Source organism: Dipteris shenzhenensis, chromosome 22 (genome assembly GCF_047967505.1).
Source record: "Dipteris shenzhenensis isolate YYH24624 ecotype China chromosome 22, Dip_SZ_1.0, whole genome shotgun sequence".
NCBI lineage: Eukaryota > Viridiplantae > Streptophyta > Polypodiopsida > Gleicheniales > Dipteridaceae > Dipteris > Dipteris shenzhenensis.
The window spans coordinates 53,734,190-53,759,397 of record NC_141617.1 but is presented as its reverse complement, the minus strand read 5'-3'; the positions used below and the strand labels follow the sequence as shown (position 1 = coordinate 53,759,397).

At 44.3% G+C, this 25,208-nt stretch overlaps 1 protein-coding gene across 1 annotated transcript in view; it reads left to right on the top strand.

Moving 5' to 3' along the window:
* Positions 1 to 25,208, top strand: part of LOC147888291 (RING/U-box superfamily protein) — a 50,795-nt gene that overhangs the window by 17,472 nt on the left and 8,115 nt on the right. The window contains exons 3-6 of the mRNA XM_087393420.1: positions 15,488 to 15,605; positions 15,716 to 15,810; positions 15,923 to 15,994; positions 16,100 to 16,435. Coding sequence (XP_087249546.1) covers positions 15,488 to 15,605; positions 15,716 to 15,810; positions 15,923 to 15,994; positions 16,100 to 16,435 — 621 coding nt within the window. The remainder of the gene's footprint in view (positions 1 to 15,487; positions 15,606 to 15,715; positions 15,811 to 15,922; positions 15,995 to 16,099; positions 16,436 to 25,208) is intronic.

The window sequence follows — 25,208 nt, the reverse complement described above, 5'->3', positions numbered from 1 at the left end:
GTCGGTGGTCAAAAGGTCCTTATCCTAGTAGACTCAGGCAGTTCCGAGGACATCATCTCCACCAAAGTAGCTCAGAAGGCTCAATTGCCTCTTACGCCAACGGAACCAATGACCTTGAATGATGCATTTCCAGGGCAGCAGATAGAGAGCAACATGCAGGTAGCTTCAGCCACTTTGAAGATCTCAGGGTGGGTACACAGTCGGCCACTCAGGGTCGCACCTACTTAGGTAGTGGATGCCATCTTGGGAGCATGATGGTGGCACTAGTTTGAAGTCTGACCAGATTATCAACACCAAGGCTTGGATGTCAAAATCCCAAGCCATGGGTCCAAGTTCATCTATTGGAGCAAGGGTGTTCCACCTCGACCCTTGATATCAGTCATTCAAGGGGTTCGAGGCTGGCGCCAACAAGACAGAGTATTACAACAAGATACAGTGTTACAATAGGATATAGTATTACAACAGGCAACAGGGTTACACCAAGACCGGGATGCCTCTCTCTAACCCAATCTTCCTTCGTCCCTGGAATATTAACCCTCATCAAATATTCATACCAAAAGTTAGCACCAAATCTAGGCATTCAGTACCTGGATTCATGAGTTCAGCAACCATTTTTGGATTCATGAACCATGCATTTGGATCAGGATTTATCATCCAGGTATACCACAGAAAGTCACCTCTGTCAACACGATGGGAAGTCCCTTTCATATCCTAGTTCGAGTTTCAGCAGAAGGGGATGTCACGAGCATCCACCGCCTGTGGCCATGCTAGCTAGTGCCAGCGTAGGCAACCAGGTCAACGGCCAGGTAGGCATCCGTACAGCCATTCAGGCAGCCCTGTGCAATCTGCAATCAGCACACAGTCAACGGACAGTCAATGCCATGCCATCATAGGTCAAAAAACACAATGTCGATTTTTTTGTTCAAAAATCAACGCTGTTGGTCAATGTCGACTTTTTTGCATGACTTGGTCAACGGTCAATGTTGACTAGACGACCAAGGTCAACGGTTGGCATTGACCAAGTCGACCAGGCTGACCTATCAGCCTATAAAAGGGCAGCCTTTGGTCCTCAGTCTTCATCCATTCCTCAGGCTTTCAAGCCTTCAGAGTAGCAGAGTCAGGCCTCCCTGCAGCAGACCAACAGGGTAGCCTCAGCCTCTTCAGGGTCTAGTGAGGATTCACCCCCTCTAGGTAGTCTAGTCTTCCAGTTTTGCAGTGAGGGTTTCAACCCCTTCATACAGTTGTATTCAGCTCTTTGGGTATTCACTATTCAGTTGTATCTATTTCCTCTTCGGAGGTCCACTACATTCTCTCCCTCTGATTCTCTCACTCACATCCACAGCATCACTTTGTGTATTGAGTGCATCATCTTGCAGTTGCAGTTAGTATTGAGTAGGAGAGAGAGTGAGGATAGTCTATCTCCCGCTACAAAGGGTCATGTGGTTGAGGGCGTATACTTCTTTGCTGCACCTGGATTTTATGAAGTGCTCCTCACTGAGGCCAAACATAGGAATGCCTTGCTTGAGGCGTCACCTTTGATGTTTGGCACACAGATGGTGCATGTTTTGCCGTGGTCTCCTACCAAAGATTATCAGGGTCTTATACGACATAGTTGCCTCGAGTGGGTGGAGGTGGTTAACCTCCCGGAATACATGTGCAAAGATCTTCCTTTCATTGATGTCTCTCTTGGTAAAGTAGTTTTCCCTCCTGATCTTGCATTTATGGGATACTGATAGGTGTACTATACCCTCTATTGCTATTGAGGTTGAAAATGTGAATATGGGAGCAAAGTAGTTTGAACTCAAATGGGGAGTACTTGCAGGTGCATGCTATAGATGTAACAAATTTGGCCATGTGTCTGCAAAGGGCCCTCTTTTATTGCATCAACCTCCTGTCCCCCAGTGGCAGTATTGCAGCCTGCTTACCTCTGCCCAATAAAGTGAATATTGTGGTGCAGAATGGGAAAGGAAAAGGTAAAATGGGTAATGTATCTCCCACTGGGCTTCAGCCTCAACACATGCACAATGTCAAAGAACATAATCAAGCAAAGAAGGTACATGCAAATGGAGGACAAAACACTAAAAGACCAACATCGGCTCCTATGAGGTCTCCAATATCAATCCACTGCTATATCTCGTAATGTTTTAATCAAAAGGGAACATTCTTTAGCAGCTTCTATGCACCTTGCAAAGGATATGGTTGATAGGATTGATGTCATGGCACATGATGCGTGCTGATTTGCTTTTTTGTTTTCACACAAATCAATTTTCTTTCATGTAGATACCTGTAAAGTGTTTCTCTTATAATGTACAGGACCTCCGTGATCCCAAAAAATGGAGGCCTTTTTGGCATTATGTTTATAAAACACAGCCACATATAGTTTGCTTGCAAGAGCATAATCAGCATATGCTTGTTGGAGAACTTGGACATTTTGGATATTCTGGCACATTGCTGATGTGCAAACGTGATCTCAATCCGTGTCTTGCTTTCAATCATCCTAGTGGCAGATGGTTAGTAATGCAATGCTTGATTCATGGAGAAGTATATGAATTTGCATCTATTTATGTCCCATAGGATTTTGCCCTCAGAGCAGGTCTACGGTCAGATATTGCAGCTTATCAATGGCGTGGAAACGCTTTCCTTGGTGGAGATTTTAATAATGCTCCAAATTTTGAAGACAACACAACACATCGATCTGGTATGCTCACCATCAAACGCACCTCCTAGGCTGCTTCTAGTAGTCGAGGTTATGTTGTAACTGCTGCATCACCCAAGGAAGTCTCCTCCTTTAAAGAGATACACCAGCCAATCGGGTATCCCAAGTGCCGTACTATCTATCCTAGACCTGGCCATAGTAACTCATGCAAATTTTTTGTAGTCAAAGGCAAAATCTTAGACTTTTGAAAATTCATATATAGCTAACAGCCAGTCCATATAATTCCAACGTATCCATGATAAAGTGTGCGTCGAAATGAGTGTTGCGCGGGAAGAAGAAAGAGTCGTATGCATATGCTTGAGCCACAAAGTGTTTGCCATTCAGAATTGAAAGCCCATGCAAACTGCCCTTAGCTGTAAGTTTGGCCATGTATAACAATAATGGATAGGTAGCAATGGCATAAAGTAAAGCACTGAGAGGGCATCCTTGCCTTATTGATCTACCTAACATCCAAGGGCGGGAGAGATCACCACCAACCATGCAGTGAGCAGTACTATTTTGATATAACCAAAAGATAGCAGTGCACATTTTTATGTGCATTATTTAATGTAATCCCATTCCAAAGTATCAAAAGCCTTAGCAATATCAACCTGCATAATGAGCACATCTTCATTTGTATATTTGGCATATTCGATGCCTATATATGCAAATCCAATGTTGTCATGTACCTGCCTTTGTGGCACAAAACCATACCGAGCCGGATGTAGACCTGCATGAAGAACCCCTTCCATCGATTGACCAACATTTTGGTTATGAGCTTGTATATATTATGCATTAAAGTGGTAGGTCTCCAATTAGACAAGGTTTCGCACATTTGTTTTTTCGGAACCGACTTTACAAGTCCCACATTTAAAGAGGGTGGGAGGAGCTGAATCTCCCAACAATGGTTAACCATTTGAAGGATCGGATCCTTGAGTTGACCCCAATATGCATGAAAGAATTCCACTGTAAGCCCATCCCATCCTGGGGATTTCCATGCACCCAGAGAATTCAAAGCATCATGTAGCTCACTCTAAAGTGCGTGTATATAAGATATATCTATCTATCAATCTACACACACTTTTTTTTGTGTGGTAAAACTAAGAAAATTATATTATGAAACATCCATTTTACAACAAGGCAGTGCTCGAGAAAAGAGCCAATGCCCTATCCATCAGAAACAGTAAAAGAAAAGCTGAATGCAAGAAACATCCAAATCTTCCTCATGCAAGGCATCATATAAGGACTGCCGCAATGAGGCCTAGAAGAACTCATAAGGGTGCTGAAGGGGTGAATTCAGATATGCATGATTTCACTGTAGCCAGAGGGTCCATAAGGCCCAGTATCTGGTCCAATGGAAGAAAACAGAATACTGTGACAAAGAAGCTGATAATCTGCCAAACATCCAGAAAAACCTCAAGAATCTGTGTGCAGGAAATCTGAGAGATAAAAAATAGGAGATCTTGTCCAGAAGGTCTCTGGAATATGAACAAAACCACAATAAGTGCCGAATACTCTCAGGAGTATGATGACATCTTGGACAAAGAGGAGAGGCAATCCTTCTTTGAGCTAATTTCACTCCCATTGGAAAAATACCAACAATACATCTTCAGAGAAAAAGTCGCTGCTTCAATGGCATTTTCAACTTCCATATCAATTTCAATTTTCCTTTCCACCAAGTTAAAGACTTATTCAGATGCCAAAGAGAATTTGCATGATGAGCAATCCATGGAGAAGGTAATATCAATCGATAAGCCTGTATGGAAGTCAATAGATGCAAAGGCTGAGAGGATAATCTTGGACTTGAGGACTGAAGATGCCAATCTTGAAGCCTGTCTCTTACTTCCAATGTTGGAATCGGAACCAAAGGAGTAAGAGATCTGCAATAGCTTTCCATATGGGTCTATGATGCATCCCAAGATTGTAGTGTCGGCATGCTGCCGGGCGGAAAAGAGAGAATATGCCCCTGAGTATCTACCACATCATCAATGAACCGGATGCCCAACTTCATGAGATTGTAAGCTCTGATTGGTTGTTGTACAGCAAGAGGAAAGTAAAAAACAGCACTCCAATGAAGGCTTTCCATTCGAAGCGAGAAAGCTATAGAAGCAGGATGGGGAGACCATTTGATGTGAGAGAGTACTTTCTTCCAATCCTGAATCAAGGCAATAGAAAATGGACAACTAGGGATTTTACCTTGAAACTTGCCAAGTACTACTTCCGATGGATCAAGTAGCCAATGTCCATAAGCATTTGTGCGCATGTGGTCACATAAAAATGCCAACATGATAGACCAAGGCTGCTCTTGCTGAAAAAAAGTCTTGAGCATAGTGATCTTTCATGCCAACACATGAAATTTGATGTTTATAATATTCAAACCACCGTGCATTCTTGGAGAGCAAAGCAGGTCCATTTTGAGTAGCCTTAAAGCTTTTTTATGAAGCTTAGTTTTCCAAAAAATCTCCATTGCTTGAGACATAAAAGAAGAGAGATCTCGAGATGACCAATGTAATAAAGGAAGGTAAAACTGGACATAAGCTAAAACAATGGACTGGACAATTTGAAGCCGAACATGCAAAGGCCAAGTGGAGATCTTCCAATATTCTAATTTGTCCTGAATTTTGTTAAATACCCAAGACATTTGTTGCTTATTTTTTATTTTCCAGCCAATTGGATAACCCAAATGTCTTACTATGTTTTCTGGATGAATAATCTGGCCGGGCCAAAGGATAGCATGCCAGTCGCAATGCTTGAGAGGCAAGAGTTTTGATTTCTGAAAATTAATTTTTAGACCAGCTGCCAACCCAAAATCAGAAAGGATATCCAGCAATAAGCAAAGCTCCAGAGGACTATTCTTTGGCATGAAGAATGAATCATCTGCATAAGCCTGTGCAATGAAAGGCCGTGATCCAGGAATCTGAAGCCCCACTAATTGTCCAGTATCAACCAGATGATCCCATATAAAGAAGCAAAGGATGTGAAGCAATAGCGTAGAGCAAAGCACTGAGAGGGCATCCCTGTCGAACTGATCATTCTAGAGTCCAAGACTCAGACAAATGATTCCCTATAAAGCATTGAGCAGTGGAATCTGAGTAAAGCCAATATATGACATTAGCTAGCTTTGGCCCAAAACCAAGTTTAGACATGATTTGAGAGACATAATCCCACTGTACGGTATCAAATGCCTTTGCCACATCCACCTGCATGACCAAAACATCTTGAGCTGAATATTTTGCATATTCCATTGCAATGAGGGTATTGGAGATATTATCATGTATATTCCTTCTTGAAACAAAACTATATTGCCTGGGATGAAGTCCATCATGAAGGATATTCTTTATCCGATGAACCAACATTTTAGCAATAAGTTTATGTATAACAGGCATCAAAGTGATGGGCCTCCAGTCATCCATAGTCTCACATAGGGGTTTTTTGGGCACAAGCTTAACCAGACCATGCTTCCAAGCTGAAGGAAGATGTTGATGCTGCCAGGCTACATTAATGAGCTTCAAGATTGTACCCTTCAATTCAGCCCAGAAGGACACAAAAAATTCAACTGTCAAACCATCCCAGCCAGGGGATTTATGTTTACCCAAATGTTTGAGGGCTTCATCCAATTCAATATCTGAAAAAAACATTTTCAGCATTGAAGCTTTTTGCAAAGAAACAATAGGAGAAACAAGCTCAATAAATCTGCTCCGAGCCAATTCAACCTGAGGAGTAGAGGAAGGTGGCTGAGAAAAAATAAGCTGAAAACTGAGAAAAAATAAGCTGAAAATGATCCAGACATTGTTTTTCTAGCTGAGATAAAGTCTGGGTCCAAAGACCATCGGGTTTTCTTACTCTCATGATAGATTGACTTTGTCTGTATGCATGTAAATTCCGAAAGAAAGATTTTGAGGAACAACCCTTATCTAGCATAGGCTTAACTCTAGCCCTTGTCTGCCATTTGGAAAGCTTGTGTTTATCATTAGCATCAATTATGGAAGAAGCACAAGACAATGAACTCTGCTCAAAAGTAGAAAGGGACCTTTGATGGCTAATCAGTGGATATGCTGTCTGGTTTCTGCCATGTACCATCTTCCATATTCCTTGATGACATTTTGAATACGATGTACAAAAGAGTTCCAAGCAAAGTCCAGATCCTCTTGAGCATGAGATAACAATGGCCTGCAAGCCAATCGAATCATTTGCTGGAATTTTTCATGAGAAAGATAGAATTGATTGACCTGTAAGTGTTTGACTGAAAAGAGCTGCATGTCATCCAGAGGTGTGCCAAATGAAAAGTTCAGCCAAAGTGGAGTGTGATCAAATAGTTGTTGAGAATAGTCAGTCCACATTTGACATGTATAATCATCATATCGCTGAGCATGAATAAGATACCATCTATCAAGCTTGGCCCAGTAATCTGTAAAAGCATTATGATGATATGTAAATCCCAAAACTGAAGGGTGAGTTGCTGTCCATAAATCTGCGATACGAAGTGATGAAATCATATGTTCCCATTGCTGAATTTCAGAGGGCAGCATATGGGATTTATGTGTGGTATTGTCCTGCCAGTGAGGAGAATTATTGAAGCCACCACAAAGTATAGCATTTGTGGACCAAGGATATTGCTTTATGGAGTCCCACATTTGAGCTCTAGAAGCTGAAGTTTGAGAGGCATACAAGGAACCAATTTCAAAAATCTCTCCATTGATCATACATTGGATAATCATCCATCGGCCACAAAGATCATTATATGCTACCCAGGGCTGCAAATCATGTCTGGCTAGAATGCACAGCCCAGAGAATTGATCAGATCCTGCATAAAATATATCATATCCTGAAAAGAACCCATGCTGGCCAGCAAAAGAATGCTGATTATGCTCTTGCAGACACACAACATGTGGATGAGTTTTATTATATAGTGCCAAAGGAGCCTCGATTTATTCGGGTTGCAGAGGCCTTGTATATTATAAGAAACATATTTAAGAGAAGCACGCATGAAAATATGTACAATAAATGAGCAGTCGTAAAAAAGAAAGGGAGGCATCAGGCCTCTGCCATTGCCTTAGGGTCTTGCTGACCCTCAGAATCCAATTCCCTGACTAGATCATCTTCTTCACAAAGCGGAATACCCTTCTTGACTGCATTAACCCATGCCTTTGAGATGGGGCTGTCCGAAGAGGTAGATGGTTGACCAGGAGAAGGAGGAGAAGCATCCCAATTACGAGATTGGAGAGGTCTTTGCTTGAGAGGCACTGTCTTCTTTGCAGTCTGCCAATCCTCGTGAGAAGATGAATTATTTTTCACTAGCTTGCTTTTTCCTTTATCCTTGTTTTGAGCTGAATTGGCTTGGCTCCCTGTATGAACCGAGGGCTTTGCTCCTTTGGCTTCAGTCTTTTCCACATATGTCTTCTGACCTCCTTTATTAGATGGCGGAGGAATGGCAACTGGAGGAGGCGGATGAAGGATAGAGGGACACTCAGAAGCTAGGTGCCCAAACTTGTGACAAGAGAAACAAGCTCCAGCATTTCAAAGTGAAATATTTCTTTCCCAAATCGACACCCTCAATCTCAACTGCAATAGAAGGGGGGATTGGTCTATCGGTATCCCATAAGATGCAAAAACGATTTTTATTACCTGTGGGACGAGGGGGACAGATCACTTGTCCCAATGTCATGGCTAAGCCAGGAAGCTCTGTTCTCATGTAATCTGGAAAATCAACCACTTCAACCCATACCGGGCAATGATGCTTGACGAGGCTGTGATAGTCCTTATTAGGAGACCAAGGCATGATGTGCACCATTTGACGACCAAAAAATAAAGGAGACATTTCCAGCATCTTTTGTTTTGTCAAGGCATCCAAGAGATGAACTTCATAAAATCCTCAGGAGGCAAAATAGACTCCTTCCACATAGCATCCACCTAGGAGGGAATTCACCCATTGTCCCACATCATTAGCTGAGGGTATTTTGCTTGGGAAGAAGATGATGACTGCAGTTTGAGAGAGCTTCTTTAGAGGATGCACAAGAGAAGGCATCTTCATTTTGTAAGGAAGTTCCGGAGCAGGTAGCATCCATTCTCTTCTACTTTGTTGAAATTCCTCATTCAACATGTCAAACACATAGGAAGCATCTTCAGATGAAGGAGCTATGGGGGGTAGAGTCTCCCTTGATTGTCTTTTAGGTTCTGGAGAGAGCGCTCTCTTGACATAATACTTATTTGTTTTTGCCATTGAAGCTAGTCGATTCAGTAGGAAGATTCGAATCAGAAAAAGGCGGTGACGCTATAGCAGCAGGGCACGGGATTTGTATAGAAGGGCACGAGACCTGTTGCGACAGAAGCTTGTTGGAATACTGCCGTACACAGAAGAGGACACGGGAACCTGTCGCGACAGAAAGCTTGCAGGGATACGCCTTACACACAACCAGCGAATCCAACGCACTAGAAACGTGGACAAGGTCTGAGAGGAAACCAGTAACGAGGCGCTTAAGGTGGCTTGAGAGGGCAGACATGATGGCAAAAAAGTTACGAAATTTCAACGAGCAGAGGTAAGGGCTGCAAACAGGCTGCATACGCACTCACAGATACACAAATGGAGAGCTGCAGGGAACACACACACACAAACGGGGGGCTGCAGGAGGCTGAAACGAAGTGGAAAAGAGACCAAATGGAGCTATGGAATGGTGGCGGATAACAGCGAGCAGGCGCAGGAGGATGAACGGACCGTAGACTGCAGTAGGGACAGGTCGGGATCACCAACAGGGCTGGCTAGGGGCTGGTATTGTTGCAATAGCTGGAGCGCTCTCTCTCACACACACTTTTTTTTTTGTAAATCCAGTGCAGTATATTTATATTCTCATAAATTTACAAGATGAGAAGTCTCCAAAATGGAGAGTATCCCAGAGATCAGAAACATAAAAAGAAAAGCTCTATGCAAGAAGCATGTATATCACCCTCATGGCAGGCATCATATAAGGATTGCCGCAATGAGGCTCGGAAAGATTCATATGACCTATGAATCTGCCGACCCATGTATGCCCAATTATGCTCACTCCAGATTGTCCAAAGAGCCCAATATCTCACCCATGAGAGAAATAGTGAGTATTGAGACAAAGACCGCATAAATCTGCCAAATAACCCAAAATGTTTCCCAAATCTGTGACTCGGGAAACGGAGCCGAAGATGATCTGAAATTCTCCCAAGGAGGTTCCTAGAACCCGGGCAGTGCCAAAGCAAATGAGGGATAGTCTCTGAAGGAGCTTGACATCGTAAACATGTGGATGGTGCAATGTGACGTTTGGCAAGTGTGATTCTCACTGACAATGTGCCCGTCATGCATCTCTAAAGAAAAAGTCTTTGTTTCAAAGGCATTTTACACTTCCATAAGATGCGGAGATTCTTCCGCCACCATGAGAGGGGCTTCCTGATATGCCGCAGAGTATTAGCGTATTGCTGAATCCATGGAGCTGGCTGAAGAAGCCTGTAGGCTTTGATGGAGGTCAAAACAGGCAGAGGAACAGGATTAGAGCATGTGGCAGAGGGTTGCAATTGCCAATCCATAAGCCTGTCTGTTGCAGCCATAGGAGGAACAGTTAGAAAAGGATGTAACAAACCAGCAATTTTCTTCCATATCGACCTATGATGCATTCCCAATGCATAGGAAGCAGTGGCCTGAGGAAAAGATAAGACATAGCCCCGATCATCTACCACATCATTGATGTATCTAATTCCCAATTTCATGAGATTATATGCTCGAACTGGTTCTTGTGAAGCAAGTGGAATGTCAAAGATGGCACTCGAATGAATACTTTCTTTTCTCATTGAATTTGTCCCCGAGCAATTATTGGGAGCCCATTTGACCTTAGAAAGTACCTGCTTCCAATCAAGTATCAGAGCAGTAGAGAAAGGACAGCCAGGTATCTTCCCTACAAATCTCCCAATGACAACCTCCCAAGGATCAGTAGTCCAATGGCCATAAGCAAATGTCCTCATGTTGACACACATGGATGTTATCATACAAGTCCATGGCTGTTGTTGACGGAAGAAAGTATGGAGCATAGTAACCTTCCTTGCTAGTACATGATATCTTATATTGAGAACATTCAGTCCACCATGCATCCTCGGAGAGCACACCATTTCCATCTTCATCAGTCTCAATGCTTTGACAGCAGTTTTTGTCCTCCATAACAGCTCCATAGCTTGAGACATAAAGGCTGAAATATCTCTGGAGGACCAATGTAACAAAGGCAAAAAGAACTGAACATAGGACATTATGATAGACTGTACTATTCTGAGCCTGACATGAAGTGGCCAAGTAGAGATTTTCCAATATTCCAGTTTATGTTGAAGTCTTTGGAAGATCCATTTTAACTGTTGCTTCCTGGTGATATGCCATCCTATAGGATATCCCAAATGCCTGACGACTTCTTTGGAATGGACTACTTGACCTGGCCAGAGGATAGAATGCATTGTTTCATGGGGAGCAATTTAGATTTGTCAAAATTAACATGCAATTCTGCTGCTGATCCATACAATGATAGTGTGGTCATAAGCATGTGAACTTCCCGAGGAGAGTTCTGTGGCATAAAGAAGGAATCATCAGCATATGCTTGTGTCAAAAAAGATGCAGCCCCAGGGATTTTAAGACCAGTCATCTGTCCTATGTTTGTAAGATGATCAAGATACATCAAGAGGGGATGGGTCGCAATGGCATAGAAGAGAGCACTAAAAGGGCAGCCCTGTCTAACTGATCTAGCCAATGTCCATGACCGAGATAGATGACCCCCAAGAATGCACTGAGAAGTAGAGCCAGAATAAAGCCAATAAATAGCATTTGCTATCTTGGGACCAAAGCCCAACTTTGTCATGATTTGAGAGATAAAGTCCCATTGAACAGTGTCAAATGCCTCAGCAATATCTACCTGCAATATGAGCACATCTTGATGCGAGTAGTTAGCATATTCAATTGCAGTCAATGCATTGGAGATATTGTCATGGATTTGTCTTCGCGGCACAAACCCATACTGATGAGGATGAAGGCCTGCATTCAGTATCCCGTGAAGCCTATACACAATCATTTTGGAAATGAGTTTGTAAACTACAAGCATCAAAGTAATAGGCCTCCAATCTGACATATGGTCACACAGATGTTTTTTGGGCACAAGTTTGATTATGCCATGCTTCCAAAGGTGCGGCAAGTGATTTTCTTGCCAGGCAACTTTGATGATTTTCAAAAGGACATCTTTCAAATCATCCCAAAAAGAAATATAAAATTCCACCGTAAGGCCATCCCAGCCAAGGGACTTGTATTTGCTGATGTGGGACAATGCATTATCAAGTTCTGTGTCAGTAAAAGGTCTCTCCAATGCAAGTGCATCATCCATTTCCACTATCTCAGAAACATATTGAAGAAATTCAGTCCTCGCATCAGTCATTTGATTTGATGGGGAACCAGGAGCAGAGAACAATTTCTGAAAATAATTTTGGCATTCATCTTGGAGATCAGAGAAAGAGTTCGTCCAAGAGCCATCCAGCTTCCTTACCCTTAGACATGAGTTTTTCTTTCGAGTAGCATGCAGGCCCTGGAAGAAGGCTTTTGATGAACAGCCCTTATCCATGAGGGGCTTCATTCTTGCTCTAATCTGCCATTTGTGCAATTTCCGCTGATCATTATCAGTCAGTTTGATTCGAGCATGTGAAAGGGAATCATTTTCTGATTCAGAGAGAGGCCTTAAATGTGAATATTTAGTCAATTGTTGTGTTGTCCTTTTTGCCCATTTAATGTGAATATTCCTCCATTTAGTCATATACCAGTTTCCATACTCCCTAATGACATTCTGTATACGAGAGACAAAACTGTCCCAAGCATAATCCATGTCCTCCTGGGCATGCAAAGGCAAGGGATGAAATGCAGATCTGATCATTTGCTGGAAATATTGATGTCGGAGATAAGCCTGATTAACATGCAGTAATCTACGGGAAAGAGGTGGCAAATCATCCAGTGGCATACCAAGTTGCAGATTTATCCATAATGGGGCATGATCTGACAAGCCCAATGAGAAATCTATGAAGAGATGAGGGCTAAAATCTGCATATTGTTGTGGATGAAACAAATACCATCTGTCAAGTCTTGCCGAGTATGCAGTAAATGCATTATGATGAAATGTATAACCAGGCATTGACTCTTGGAGAAGCAGCCATAAATCTTCAGCCTGCACAGAAAGAAGCATGCTATCCCATTTCTGCCTTTCCAATGATAGCATATGAGATCTTGAAGTGGTGCTCTCTCTCGGCAGAGGGGAATTATTAAAATCTCCACAGATAAATGCATTAGATCTCCATGGGTATTTGCTTAAAGAATCCCATAAGGAAGCCCTCACGGCAGAGGTCTGGGAGGCATAGACTGATGCAAACTCAAGAATATCACCATTGACATTACATTGTATGACCATCCATCTGCCACTGCTGTCATTGAAGGCTAACTGAGGCTCCAGCTCATGTCTAACCATTATGCATACACTTGAGTAGGTAGTAGTACCAGCATAATAAATATCATAGCCTCCAAAGTAATCGTGATAACCAGCCTTAGAGTGTTGATTATGCTCTTGCAAACAAACAATATCTGGCTGCATTTTATGTACATAATTCGAGAAAAGCCTCCACTTTGAGACATTGCAGAGGCTTTGTACATTGTATGTAAAGCACTTGAGTGTGTGATACATGAAAGAGATATATACAGAAAAGTAAAGGGTGAAACAAGATATCAGAGAGGCAAAGCCTCTGCCTGCATGGCCTGCATGCCTTCATGATCGATGAAAGATATGGCATTCTCCCCTTCTTCAGAATCACATATGGGGATGCCCTTCTTCAAAACCCCCACCCAATTTTGAAGGACAGGAGCTGAAGTGGAAGCCTGTCCTAGTGAGGGAGAAGAAGCATCCCATTGACGTGATTGAAAGGGGCGTTGCTTCAATACAACCACCTTCTTGGGCTGTTGAAAACCATCCCGATCTGTTCCCACAGATTCCTTCATCTTCTCTTTTTCTTTTTTTTTTCCTTTTCTAGCAAGTGATTGCACCTGATTGATTGATTTGGCATTCTTTGCTCCATTTCTATTTGCTGCCTTGACTTGCAAATTCTCATTCTTTTCCCGTGTCTGGGGCGGCAAGGCATTAGGAGGGGGTTGATGCAGAACCATTGGGCATTCAGAGGCTAGATGCCCAAACTTGTGGCAGGCAAAGCAAGCTCCTGCAAAAACACCCCATTTCAATTCAAAATACTTTTTCCCCAATTGCACTCCCTCAACTTCCACTGCAATAGAAGGAGGGGTGGGTGTATCAGTGTCCCAGAGGATGCAGAACCTGTTACGGTTTCCCATGGGGCGGGGAGGACAAATGACCTGTCCCAAAGAAGTTGCCAGGCCAGGCAATTCTTCATGCATATAATCCGGGAAGTTAACAACCTCAACCCATACAGGTAATTGATGTCGTATAAGACTTTGGTAATTCTTATTTGGTGACCAAGGCATAGCATGTACCATTTGCTTTCCGTAAAAGAGGGGAGAAAGCTCAAGTAGCCTGTGCTTGTACAAGGCATCTGATAAGTGCACCTCATAAAAGTCTCTAGATGCAAAATAGACACCCTCTACAAAGCATCCTCCAAGGATGGACTTGATCCACTGTGCAACATCACTGGCTGCTGGGATTCTTCCTGGAAAGAATATTATTACCGCGGTTTGAGATAGCTTCCTGAGAGGATTCACGAGGGATGGCAACTTCAATTTGTATGTGACCTCTGGAACTGGTTTGCCCCATTCCTATTGTGACTGCTGAAAGTCGTCCTTAAGTGTATCAAACACATATTGAGCTTCCATAGTAAGCTCATCATCTTGTGATGCAGGCTGAGAAAGACGGCGCTTGGCATCTGCAGGTCTTTCTTTGCGAGCATAGGTACACACATCCGAACCTGAAGCCATGATTGAAATATGGCAAAGCAAGAAAGAGCTGTACGGGGGGATACGATATAAGCCATGATGATTGCTTGTACAATTTGCAGACGCACATGTAGCAGCCACGTAGGGAGCTTGGGTCTACTTTCAGGGCTGGTTTAGAATCTCTGATAATGAAGTGTATCTCATGCCTATTAATAAGGTCTTCATTACTTAACAAGCTCTTTGAAGCTCAAGGCAGGAGTGATGTGTTTCAGGGCTGGTTTAGAATCTCTGATAATGAAGTGTAGCTCATGCCTATTAATAAGGTCTTCATTACTTAACAAGCTCTTTGAAGCAAGGCAGGAGTGATGTTCAAAGAATGACTCTAATATTATCTGCACCTAGTAGTGTGCCAGTGATGCCCATGGTGAGGAAGATATGCAACATATAAGAGTCATTGAACAAATGGAAGAGGATAAACACCAATGGATAATGTAAAGATCTCCATCTAGTATTCCAATTCACTATGTGGTTCCAAGTTTTGAGGATTCACATAAGGATTTTAATTGTAAGAATGGAAAAGGGATGCACAAAAATGCTACATATGAAATTTGGGCATTAAGTTCTTAGTTTGGATTGCAGATCAAGGTCCTCCGTGTCTATGTGTCTATTTGCAGGAATGAAAATTCAGAGGCTTTTATTGGAGCAAGCAATGTTGCCTTAAATAAGTGCATATGTGTCTTTCCAGAAATAGATAATGGAGTTATGTATGATGCTCTTTTGATTTCGTTTTGGAATATGTTCTGAATGCATGATGCTATTCTTATCATCCTCCAAGTATAGTAATACATCTTGGATGGGTGGTGCATGAACAGGTGAGGACCTATTCAGAATGGGTCATAGATGGAGACTATGATTGGCCCCCTCAGTGCAGCATATGTCATGAGATTTTGCAAGCTAGTGACAGTGCGATAAGTCGGCTTGGATGCCTTCGTAAGATCTTTTCACACAATTTTTTGGATTCTTTTTGGTCTACTTAACATTTACAACCCTGATAGTAGCCAAGGCCTAAAAATTGGTTGCTATATTCAATCTGAAAGCAGATGTCATCCATACCTCATGTTTGTTGACTTATCTGCAAAGCTTCCCACTCCATACAGCACCAGCAGGGTACATTTGCCCAGCGTGCTCAGTGCCGGTTAGTTCTTTTGTTCTGGTTTTGATTTGGAGAGGTCACAGGTTTCCCAAGAAATGTCCAAAAGCTATTGTTGTATCACATTGGTAGTTTGAGAACTTTTTCATGTTGTCAGATATGGCCTCCAAAAAGCATCAAGGATTATAGCTCTGCTCTTTCATCAAAACTGAAAGACGTCATTTCACAGGTTGGTGTGCTGTTTTGATTGAGATTTATTAACACATAAAACGATTGAGTTTTTATAATATATTATATAACATGGCTGATTTCACTGAAATGTTGATCTGTGCAGAGTGGGTTGAGTAAAACCCTTCTTGGAAATGATGTTTTAGCTGTACAGCAGGCTGCGCCTCCGCCAGCCTTTGTTTCATCCCCCCTAGTCACCTTTCCAAACTCAAGTCCAGCTGCACAGGAGTTGGATGGATCAGCAAAGAGCAATGGCGGGTTGTCATCAAGTATTGGGCCTCTGCTTAATGCCAGCGCAACAGTGGGATCTAGCAAAGTAAACGATGCAGAGACCTCCGATTCAGGAGCAGAGAAAGAGGCCGATGAATTGTCAGGTCGTGTAAATGGAGCTCATTCTTCTTTGACTATGGCCTCTTTACCAAGTATTGCAAATGCAGCAGCGGTAAGTGTTTTCAAAGATCAAAATGCTATTGCTGTCAGATAATAGACTCTTACTGTCCTCCTATTTTTGACCCTCCAGTACCTTGCTGGCAGTCATTCCTACTTGTTTGACAGTGCTATATTTTAAATCACTTAGAGCAGCATTAGTGTAGATTGTTGTCAAGTAAACGACTTTTGAAATGCTGGCTAAACTTGCGGATAAGAGTATATTTTCGAATCTCTAATCTGTTAAAAGAGAATCCCATTTTTGGATTTTGGAATTAATTGAAGGACATTAGGTTTCCTCAATCCCACATGGCTTGACTGAATTTTCGGGGCAATGTTTGCCATCAATTATGGAACTTATAAATGACGCCCGTATAAAATTTATGATCTCAAAGCTGGGCATTGTCTTGGCATAGGTTCTTTGCTTCAAGGGAGCAATATTTTCGACATAGTAGGGTGTATTGGTAGTCCTACTGATTTAGATACTAGGTTTCCTGGATCTAAGTTATGAGCTTTTGTTTTCTTAGTTATGAAGCTACTGTTAGGCTGGCTGAACGAATTGTTGGCTGGCTGTATGAATTGTTGGGGCTAAATATCCACTCCAGTCAGACGAGGATCAAACCAATTCATCTTGAATCCTTGGAGGGAATTTTATGTGATGATGCCTTGGACAGCTGTGAGGTATACCAAATTGTGCATGCACACTTTTGTAAGCACTGGTAAGCTTTTAATGGGGTCAAAAGTTTGGTTAATAATATCTAAGAGCAAAGCTTTCACTCAACAGCTTTGCTGGGCCCTCTATGATCCACGACTTATGCTAAGTGCATTAGATGAGCCTAGGTCAGGTGTAGATTTATTAAACTGAGAAAATATACTGTTTGTCAAGGGGGATTTTCTCTGCAATCCTGAGTTCCCCCCTCCCAGCCTCTTGTCATCCTCCCCCTCAGCTTTCCCTCTTCGTCTTCAGCTCACATGTCCCCTGAGCACCTTCCTCAGCCCGGAAGTATGGATTCGAATTTCACCAGCTGGTTTGCTTCCTCCTTGCTTCATCCCTCTTTCCATCTGGCAAGCCTTAAGCGTACTCGTGAGACGATCATCTATATGGTATAGAGATGGTCAAGGTCAGAGACTTATACATGCTGATTGCTGCCCACATGGAGGGGGCCATAGTGTGGAACTACGTCATGGGATCCCTTTCCTTCACATTTCGTGTATCGGATCTCATAGTACACCCTCTCATGCTAGGAGCAGACCGTTCCTATGGCTTGATGCCATCCCAATCCATACAAGAAACACATGCCCACATATTACCAGTATGACTTTGATCAATCCCTAGATCATATCTATGGTAGCTTGCTTTCCACTCCCTTGGGCATATAGATGATGAACCAGACATAGATGTCAATGCCCTCCTCCTCAATAATCTATCCAGCTCAATCCTGTATATAGTTTAAACCACAGGAAAGCATCTCAAAGGTTTGTCTCTAAAATGGTTGATATGATGACAAATGCAAATTGCTTAGGGAATGCTGGCACATCTGAGACCAAACAAGGACACCTTGATACGAATCCTACCAAAAAAGAGTATCGACTCTTTGTATGGCATACGAAATGACAGCTCCTTGTTTGCCACGGGCAAGAGCTCTTAATGCTAGAATGAAGGGACTACTTAACAGTGGCCCTAATGCAGCGGATTGATCTTAAATCCTCACCGATCGCTCAAAAGATAGATGCACTACTGTAATCCTGACCCCGAACGATGGCTGCTCCTGCTGCCCCTCATCCTCGCCTCTCCCACCCAGCCTCCCCGCCACCCTCCACCTCCCTCCTCCGTCTTGCTCCCACCCCATCCCGCCTCCTCTCAGCCTCTTCTCCGCCTCCTCCCTGCCCGCTTTTGCTCCCGCCTTCACCATGCCTCCAGCCCACCACCCCTCCGCCTCATCCTGCCTCCCTCTCCTATGCCTCCATTCCACCTCTCCTCCGTCTCTCTTCTGCCTTCTCCCGCTGCCTTCTCACCCTTTCCATCTCCCGCCTTTCTTGCCTCCCCTCTGCCCTTCTTCTGCCCCTTCTCTGCCTCTCCCCCTTCTCACCTTTCTCTTCCCCTCCCACTCTTCTTCACTAGTCCGCCCCTCCTCCCTTTGCTGGTGGTGCTGCACATAGGCCACGAGTTCCCCTAGCTCCGTGGGAAACCTTTGGTGCTACCGTGGAGCCCGTGTACAATACTCTCCCCCTTCTCACCTTTCTCTTCCCCTCCCACTCTTCTTCACTAGTCCGCCCCTCCTCCCTTTGCTGGTGGTGCTGCACATAGGCCACGAGTTCCCCTAGCTCCATGGGAAACCTTTGGTGCTACCGTGGAGCCCGTGTACAATAAAAACTCGCCTCTTCTGGGTAGCGTTTCTTGGGATGCAGCCTCCTAGCCTGCCATTGGGCCGATACCGGATCTTGTGAGCCCTTGGAGCAGCTGCAATTGAGCCTCTTTTTTCCTTTTCTGAGTTTCTTGGAGCCCTTAGGGCTGGTTTTGCCTTTTCTTTTTCCTCCCTTCCTGCATCAGTGGTGAGTTTTGTGCTTTGTTTGGAGAAAAAGAAACCTTGGTGGTGACCCTTGGTTTGGCTAGAGGGGCTCTATGGCAGCACCATCGAATGCCACAGCTGGTTAGGTCATTCTTTCTCCAGCCGACAAGCAACAGGTGCAGCATGCGGCTCAGTCCCTCCAGGACAAGGCAGTCATGGGTACAATTGTGGGACTCACATCCACAAGGAGACATGTGAGAGAGTGGATCCACATGCGAGCTTGGCACTAGAGGGCGACCACATTTAGGAGGTCACCATCTACGGAAGAGGCGTCTTCCTCGTCTAGCTCAGCTCACCCGCTACCGCCTTGACACTTGTGGAGTAGAGCCCCATCCTCCTTGGCCCGCATTTGGTGTACCTCTTCCCTTGGTACCATGGCTTTACAATGGAGGACATGGACACGACACACCATGTTCCCTGATTCCTGGTGATGCTCTGCTTCCTGGGGTTCCCAAAGGAATACGAAGCCATCCTCCCCTCCATTGGAGTCCCCGCCAGATTCAACATCAGTGGTAGCAGACGACAGGGTCCCTAGGTCCTAGGATCAAGCTAGTCGTTGAGAGCCGAGAGTTCCTTCTAGAGTTGATTCTCCTCGAGACCCTTGAGGGGGGTACACTTCGTCAGAGAGTGCAGGAGCCCTTGGTGGGACACCCTCCCCCCCCCCCCTCGTGGCAGGGGCCTTTGCCCAGCCAGGTGATCCTCCCGTAATGGAGGTCTAGCAACCGCAGTCACCCATGCGTCAGCAATGAGCCTTTGGAGTTCTAGACGTTGCAATTGCAAAAGCTGCGGAGGTTCACTCGATAGCGGTTTTGCGGAGAGGAGGGGATTGAGAGCCCTGACGCGCCTGATCAGCAGGGTGGGCCTCTGATCGCCTCTATTCCTCCCCGTCCCCCTCCTCTCCCCTCCGGATCCCTTTCCCTCCACACTTCCTGCCCCTCCTGCTTTGGTTATCCTCACCACCCGCCCTCTCCCTCCGCCTCCCCTCCTCTCTCCTCCTCCCTTCGCTCCCCCCTCCCCCTCTGTAGCAGCTTCTTTAGCCTCCCCTCCCCTCCAACCCCTCCCCTTGGACCTGCCTCGACTTCCTTGCCATTAGGTAGGGGTAAGACAATGTCCCCTTCCGTTTCTTTGTCTCAACATCCTGTTCCCTCCCTCCATTCAGGGAGGGATCCACAGGGAAGGGGCTCGCCCTCCTGGTCAGCAACTCCCAAATTCCAGCTTGGGCGTCCTCTACCGCGGGACTTTTGGAAATTGGGGCCCTGGAACTCCTAGAGATTTCGGACTTTTACCCTCTGCTTCTGGAGGTGACACTTATGATCTTGCAGCCTCGGAAAGGGGGTTAGATCGGTGTAATGGGCTCCTAGACGCACCCAGTTTGGAGATTCCAGTTCGCCTCCACAGGGTTGGAGAAGTGGTCCCCAATGGTATTTGATGCTATGTTGGGGGATCAGATTTCACACATGATGGACGAATGGATGGGGCCACAGGGATTGGACCTTTGGCACGCCCATGGTGCTGAAGTGAGGGAGAAGTCGATGTATGGTTTGGTAGTAGGGGTTATCCAATTGCCGCTTGAGGCAAATATTGATCAGGCATACTACTGGCCACTCCAGAAGTGTGCTGATTTGTTCAGAGTGGAAGTGTCCTTCATGATGAAGTGGGCACAGAAGATTGGCATAGAGCCGGTGTCCACCCTAGTACGTCAATGTATGGACATGGACTGCTCGCCCTTCAAACTCCCTTCAAAGTCACAAAAGGCAGTTTTTCTTGAACAGAAACCCACTCACAGGAGAGCCTTGTTTTCTGCTTCCCCATCCTCATGAGCTGGACCATAGTGAGTTGGAACGTGCACGGGCTCCACAACTGTGCTTGTAGTCAGCCGCAATACGATGTGAGATGTATTGGTGGTCGAATTTAAATTCTTTAGGATCTTCGGAACCTCTGCTGCCGTATCCGCAAGCTAGATGTGGGGTATAGCCAAGTCTACATTGCTGCCGATTATCATGGAGAGTGCCTCCACATCTCTCTGTCCAATCTTGTATTGCAATTGGATCTGCTGGTGACAGGTGTCACAACATGTGTTACTGGATCCGTTGCTTTGTTGGGCTTCGCCTCTGTTCCTTCGGTGATCTCCCAGATCAGCCTCGCAACCTGGCGACGTCTGAGCTTTACCTTCCACATGTGATCCCATCCGATTTCCCACTCTCTTGGAAGTTGGGAATAGGCATGCATGAAGCCATTTGCAAGTGCCTGAAAAGAAGACTTGACAATCTTTAAACTGATTGCAACACTAAAACAGAAAACTGATTTTTATAACACCTTACTGAAATGGTGTCTTCTTGTTGGAGGGATGCCTTATTTCAGTGTGTTGGAGCCAGATCATGAGGGTGCCACCTTTGGTTCTGATACCATGCTTGAATGAAGGGACTGCTTAACAGAAACGCAATGCAGTGGATTGATCTTAAATCCTCACTGATCTTGCTCAAGATAGATGCACTCCTCACTGGAATCTTACACAGAAAATACAGCATAGAAAGGAGAAGAACTCGAGTATATTCCTCCACGAGCGTGGGAAAAGTGCTCAGGAATGAGCTGAACACATCCAGCCAAAAGATGCTGGGCAAAATAGCAATCAAGGGAGATTTCTCATTGCTGAGAACTACAGAAGAGAAAACTATGGTCACACTGCTTCACTCTGGGGGGCCTTGAGGGGCTTCGGTGGCCTAGGAAGTGTGCAAGAGCAGGTGCCTATTTATAGGCAGAGGAGAGTGCTGGAACCTGCTGGGGTATTTGACTGCCCCCAGTCTGTAAACTAATGCTGCTCCACTGCCAGGCCTATAAATAGGCCCTGGCAGTCCTCTCCAAGAGCCTGTTGATGCTGCCATGCAGCCCTGTACATCTGCACCCGTAGATCTGATGCCACACAACCTCTGTTGCAGTCACCTTTGATGCAGGAGCCTAGTATACTTATCCAGATGTGGCACAATCACTACCACAACAGGTGTTCCCCCCTGCCCTGGTCTACTGATCTATTGTCCTCCTCATATGGGGCTCGCTATGGGTCAGTGACCTGTCTACCAATTCCAATGAATTTAGGATGAAAATCCTAGAAAGGTGATCACCATGTCCTATCTAGCGCCAGCCTTGGGAAAGCTTACCCAGATACACTTTACGATATCCCTTATCAACCTATACCTTATCTACATGACATCCTTATTTCTATGTTTTCTGATGAAGCCTTCTACTAAGGTTTTTCCACCTCCTGACCACCAACACTATCACGCCCAGTTACAAGGCCACTGATCCCATGGTTATATGGGATTAATATGGTTGGCCCCTTGATGGCCAAGGTATACGGGTTAGGTCTTGAGACATAGAGGCGCTGAGAGCATAGGCCTGCGATTAGTTGGACATGGAGATTACTCACGAGATCGGTCCACACTGGATCACATCTTCTCCTTCAGAGCCTTCCTGGAGGAAGCTAGACATCGGTAGCAGAGAGTATACTGCTACTTTGAAAGGTCTTCGATTCAGTACCTCGGGCTCGCATCATCGGACATCTGTGAGCCCTAGGTATTGCACATGATGTATCAGGTCGGTCATGTATTTGTATGAGAGAGTCACAGGCAAAGTGAGATGAGGAGCAATAAACTCTCACACCTATCTTGCCTTGTGCTGATGACTCCGTGTTGATCTTGGACACAACAGAGGGACTACAGATGCATTTGACAACTTTCCAGGCTTTTTGTGAGAGTTGGAACATTAAGGTAAAACCAAGGTTATGATTCTTCCACATGAGTGAGGTTAAAACCACAGTAATGATCTTCCACACAAATGAGGTTAAAACCAAAGTAAAGATCTTCAAGACGAATGAGGTTCAGCTTCAGCATGAGGTCTTCACTCTTGCAGTGAGATAGTTCAATCTTTTGTATACTTAGGATGCAAACAATTAAGAGGTTTTTAGAGGGCATGCAGCTTTGTTGAGACAGTGCCTCTAGGCAAACTTCCACCTCGTAAACACGAAACCCTCCTTTTTGACTCTCTAGTGCGACCAGCTGCTCTATATGTAGCTGCCTTTGGATGATAGAGCTTAGAGAGGATGAATGGGTGGAATCTAAGAGACTACAGATCATGATGCTATCTTGCATGATAAGGGAGAAGATATGCATCCCACATGGCATTGTTCTGGCTTTGTTCACTGCGAGACCCCTTCACATGGATGCCTCATTCCAGATTGATTTTCTCATACACCGACAGAGTTAGAAAGTATGGCATGCTAGACATGGGTAGACAAGGGTTACCTTGGAGAACTATTTCATCATCAATGTAGCTTGCAAGAAGTGTAGTGTTGGTATGCAATGCGCCACCGAATAGTCAGTCACAAGGCATGTCTATACCCCCATATCAGTTGTCACTACCCTCCTTGCATCTGACATAATAAGAGGTCCATCAGGTCATTCAAGATGAAACCTATGGTACGTTTACATTCATAGGACATGGGTATCCCCCCTGCAACCACATGTGATTAAAAAGGCCTTTTACAAGGAGCATTTATTTCGCTTAAATGAGGATGACTTTCTCCAAGCACTGAGGTACCTACAAATCCACCTCTCTTATGCTGATAGCTCAGCTCGGATCTCGTCCACAAATTGCAGATTGAGGCCGAACGTGAGATTGCAATGGCATCGTAGAGACCTAAGAGACTGCACTCTTCTTTGCGGGACCCATCATAGGATTCATGCTACCGCAGCCTTGCACATTGCCGGGTTCCCACTTAGGCTTGCTCCCTCTGCCAGCGTCCGGACGATCATTACTGTGATCACAACCTCTCCATAGGATCAGAGAGATTTTCTTATGTACTGGTATCTCTATGATTATAGACATGTTGTATTTGTTATAGGTGTTGATGCCCGCTTAGAGGATCCACTCTTTCAGCTCATTGTATTAGGTTCTTTCAGCCTCATAGACATTTCCCTCTTTCTAAGACTTTTGATAAACTCTCTCTCTCTCTCTCTCTCTCTCTTTGGCTCTCTCTTACTCTGTGTTTGTGTGTGTGCGTGCGTGCGTGCGTGTGGGTTGGCACGCGTGTGTGTGTGAGATATATCACATACATGATAATTGTAAAGCATGCTGCATCTTGCATAATGGCAGCATACACATATGTCATAGAAGCTGCTAGCTAGAAGCTACAAGCGCCAACATGTTACCTGGTATTAGTCTTCAGATTCATAAGTCTCAGTCCTCATAATTAAAAAGCTCAAGATTCAGAAATAGCTAGCATGGTCCATCATCATAAAGCATCATTTACACAAATTTCAAACTTGAGATTGAAAGTGGAGACATATCATAGGCCTAAATAAATTAACAATGCCACACATGATAGTAGATACAGAACTGTAGAGTGACAAGTCTAGACTCTAGACTGGTCACTAACGTTAATGTATGAAATACACAAAATAATAAAATAGTCCTGAAGCCTAATGTCTGAAGAGTCAATCTCAAATGATCAATCCATCACATCTAACTCTTTGTCAAAGTCAGAAGAGCATGAAGAGACGTTTTTAGGGGGTTTGCACAAGAAATAAAATCAAGATTGTATAATGTATCTTTACTGTACACGTTTTCTACATAAAGAATGTTTGTACTACTCAGCTCATTCGGAATGCGTATTTATGCAACCCTGATACACATATATTAGTGCGCACCACACACAGGCATAGGGCTTCACCACTTTCATCATCACCTACTAACACAAGGTTTTACCCTTAGCTATGGCAAATATTACCCTGGCATAAATTGTTGTACACATGGCATACCAATTAATCATGCATGAAGTTTCTTGTATGAGCACGTGGATGCTATTTGCCAGAGCTTCGTGTATGCCTTGCAGACAACCAGTATTCTAGAGTATATGTGTCATCGTGCTCAAGTGAGCAATCAACGCTTGGCTTTTGTAAATCCGAGCTAGGTCTCTCGTTAAGGAGGATCAGGTGTTGAACGTTCGATGTCGTCAGTCGTTTAGAGTAGTGGCAGCCAGCCCGATTGACATGGAGAGTCAGGGTACTGAAGCATTCACCATTCACCGGGGCTTCCTTGTGCTACTTTTTGCACTCCGCCCATGTTTGAATGATGGGCTAGGTCCTTCGTTGTGAAGGCCTCCCGTGTTTTTTGAGCAGTTTGATATTGCTATAGGTTATAAAACGATCCTTTGGAAAAGTATTT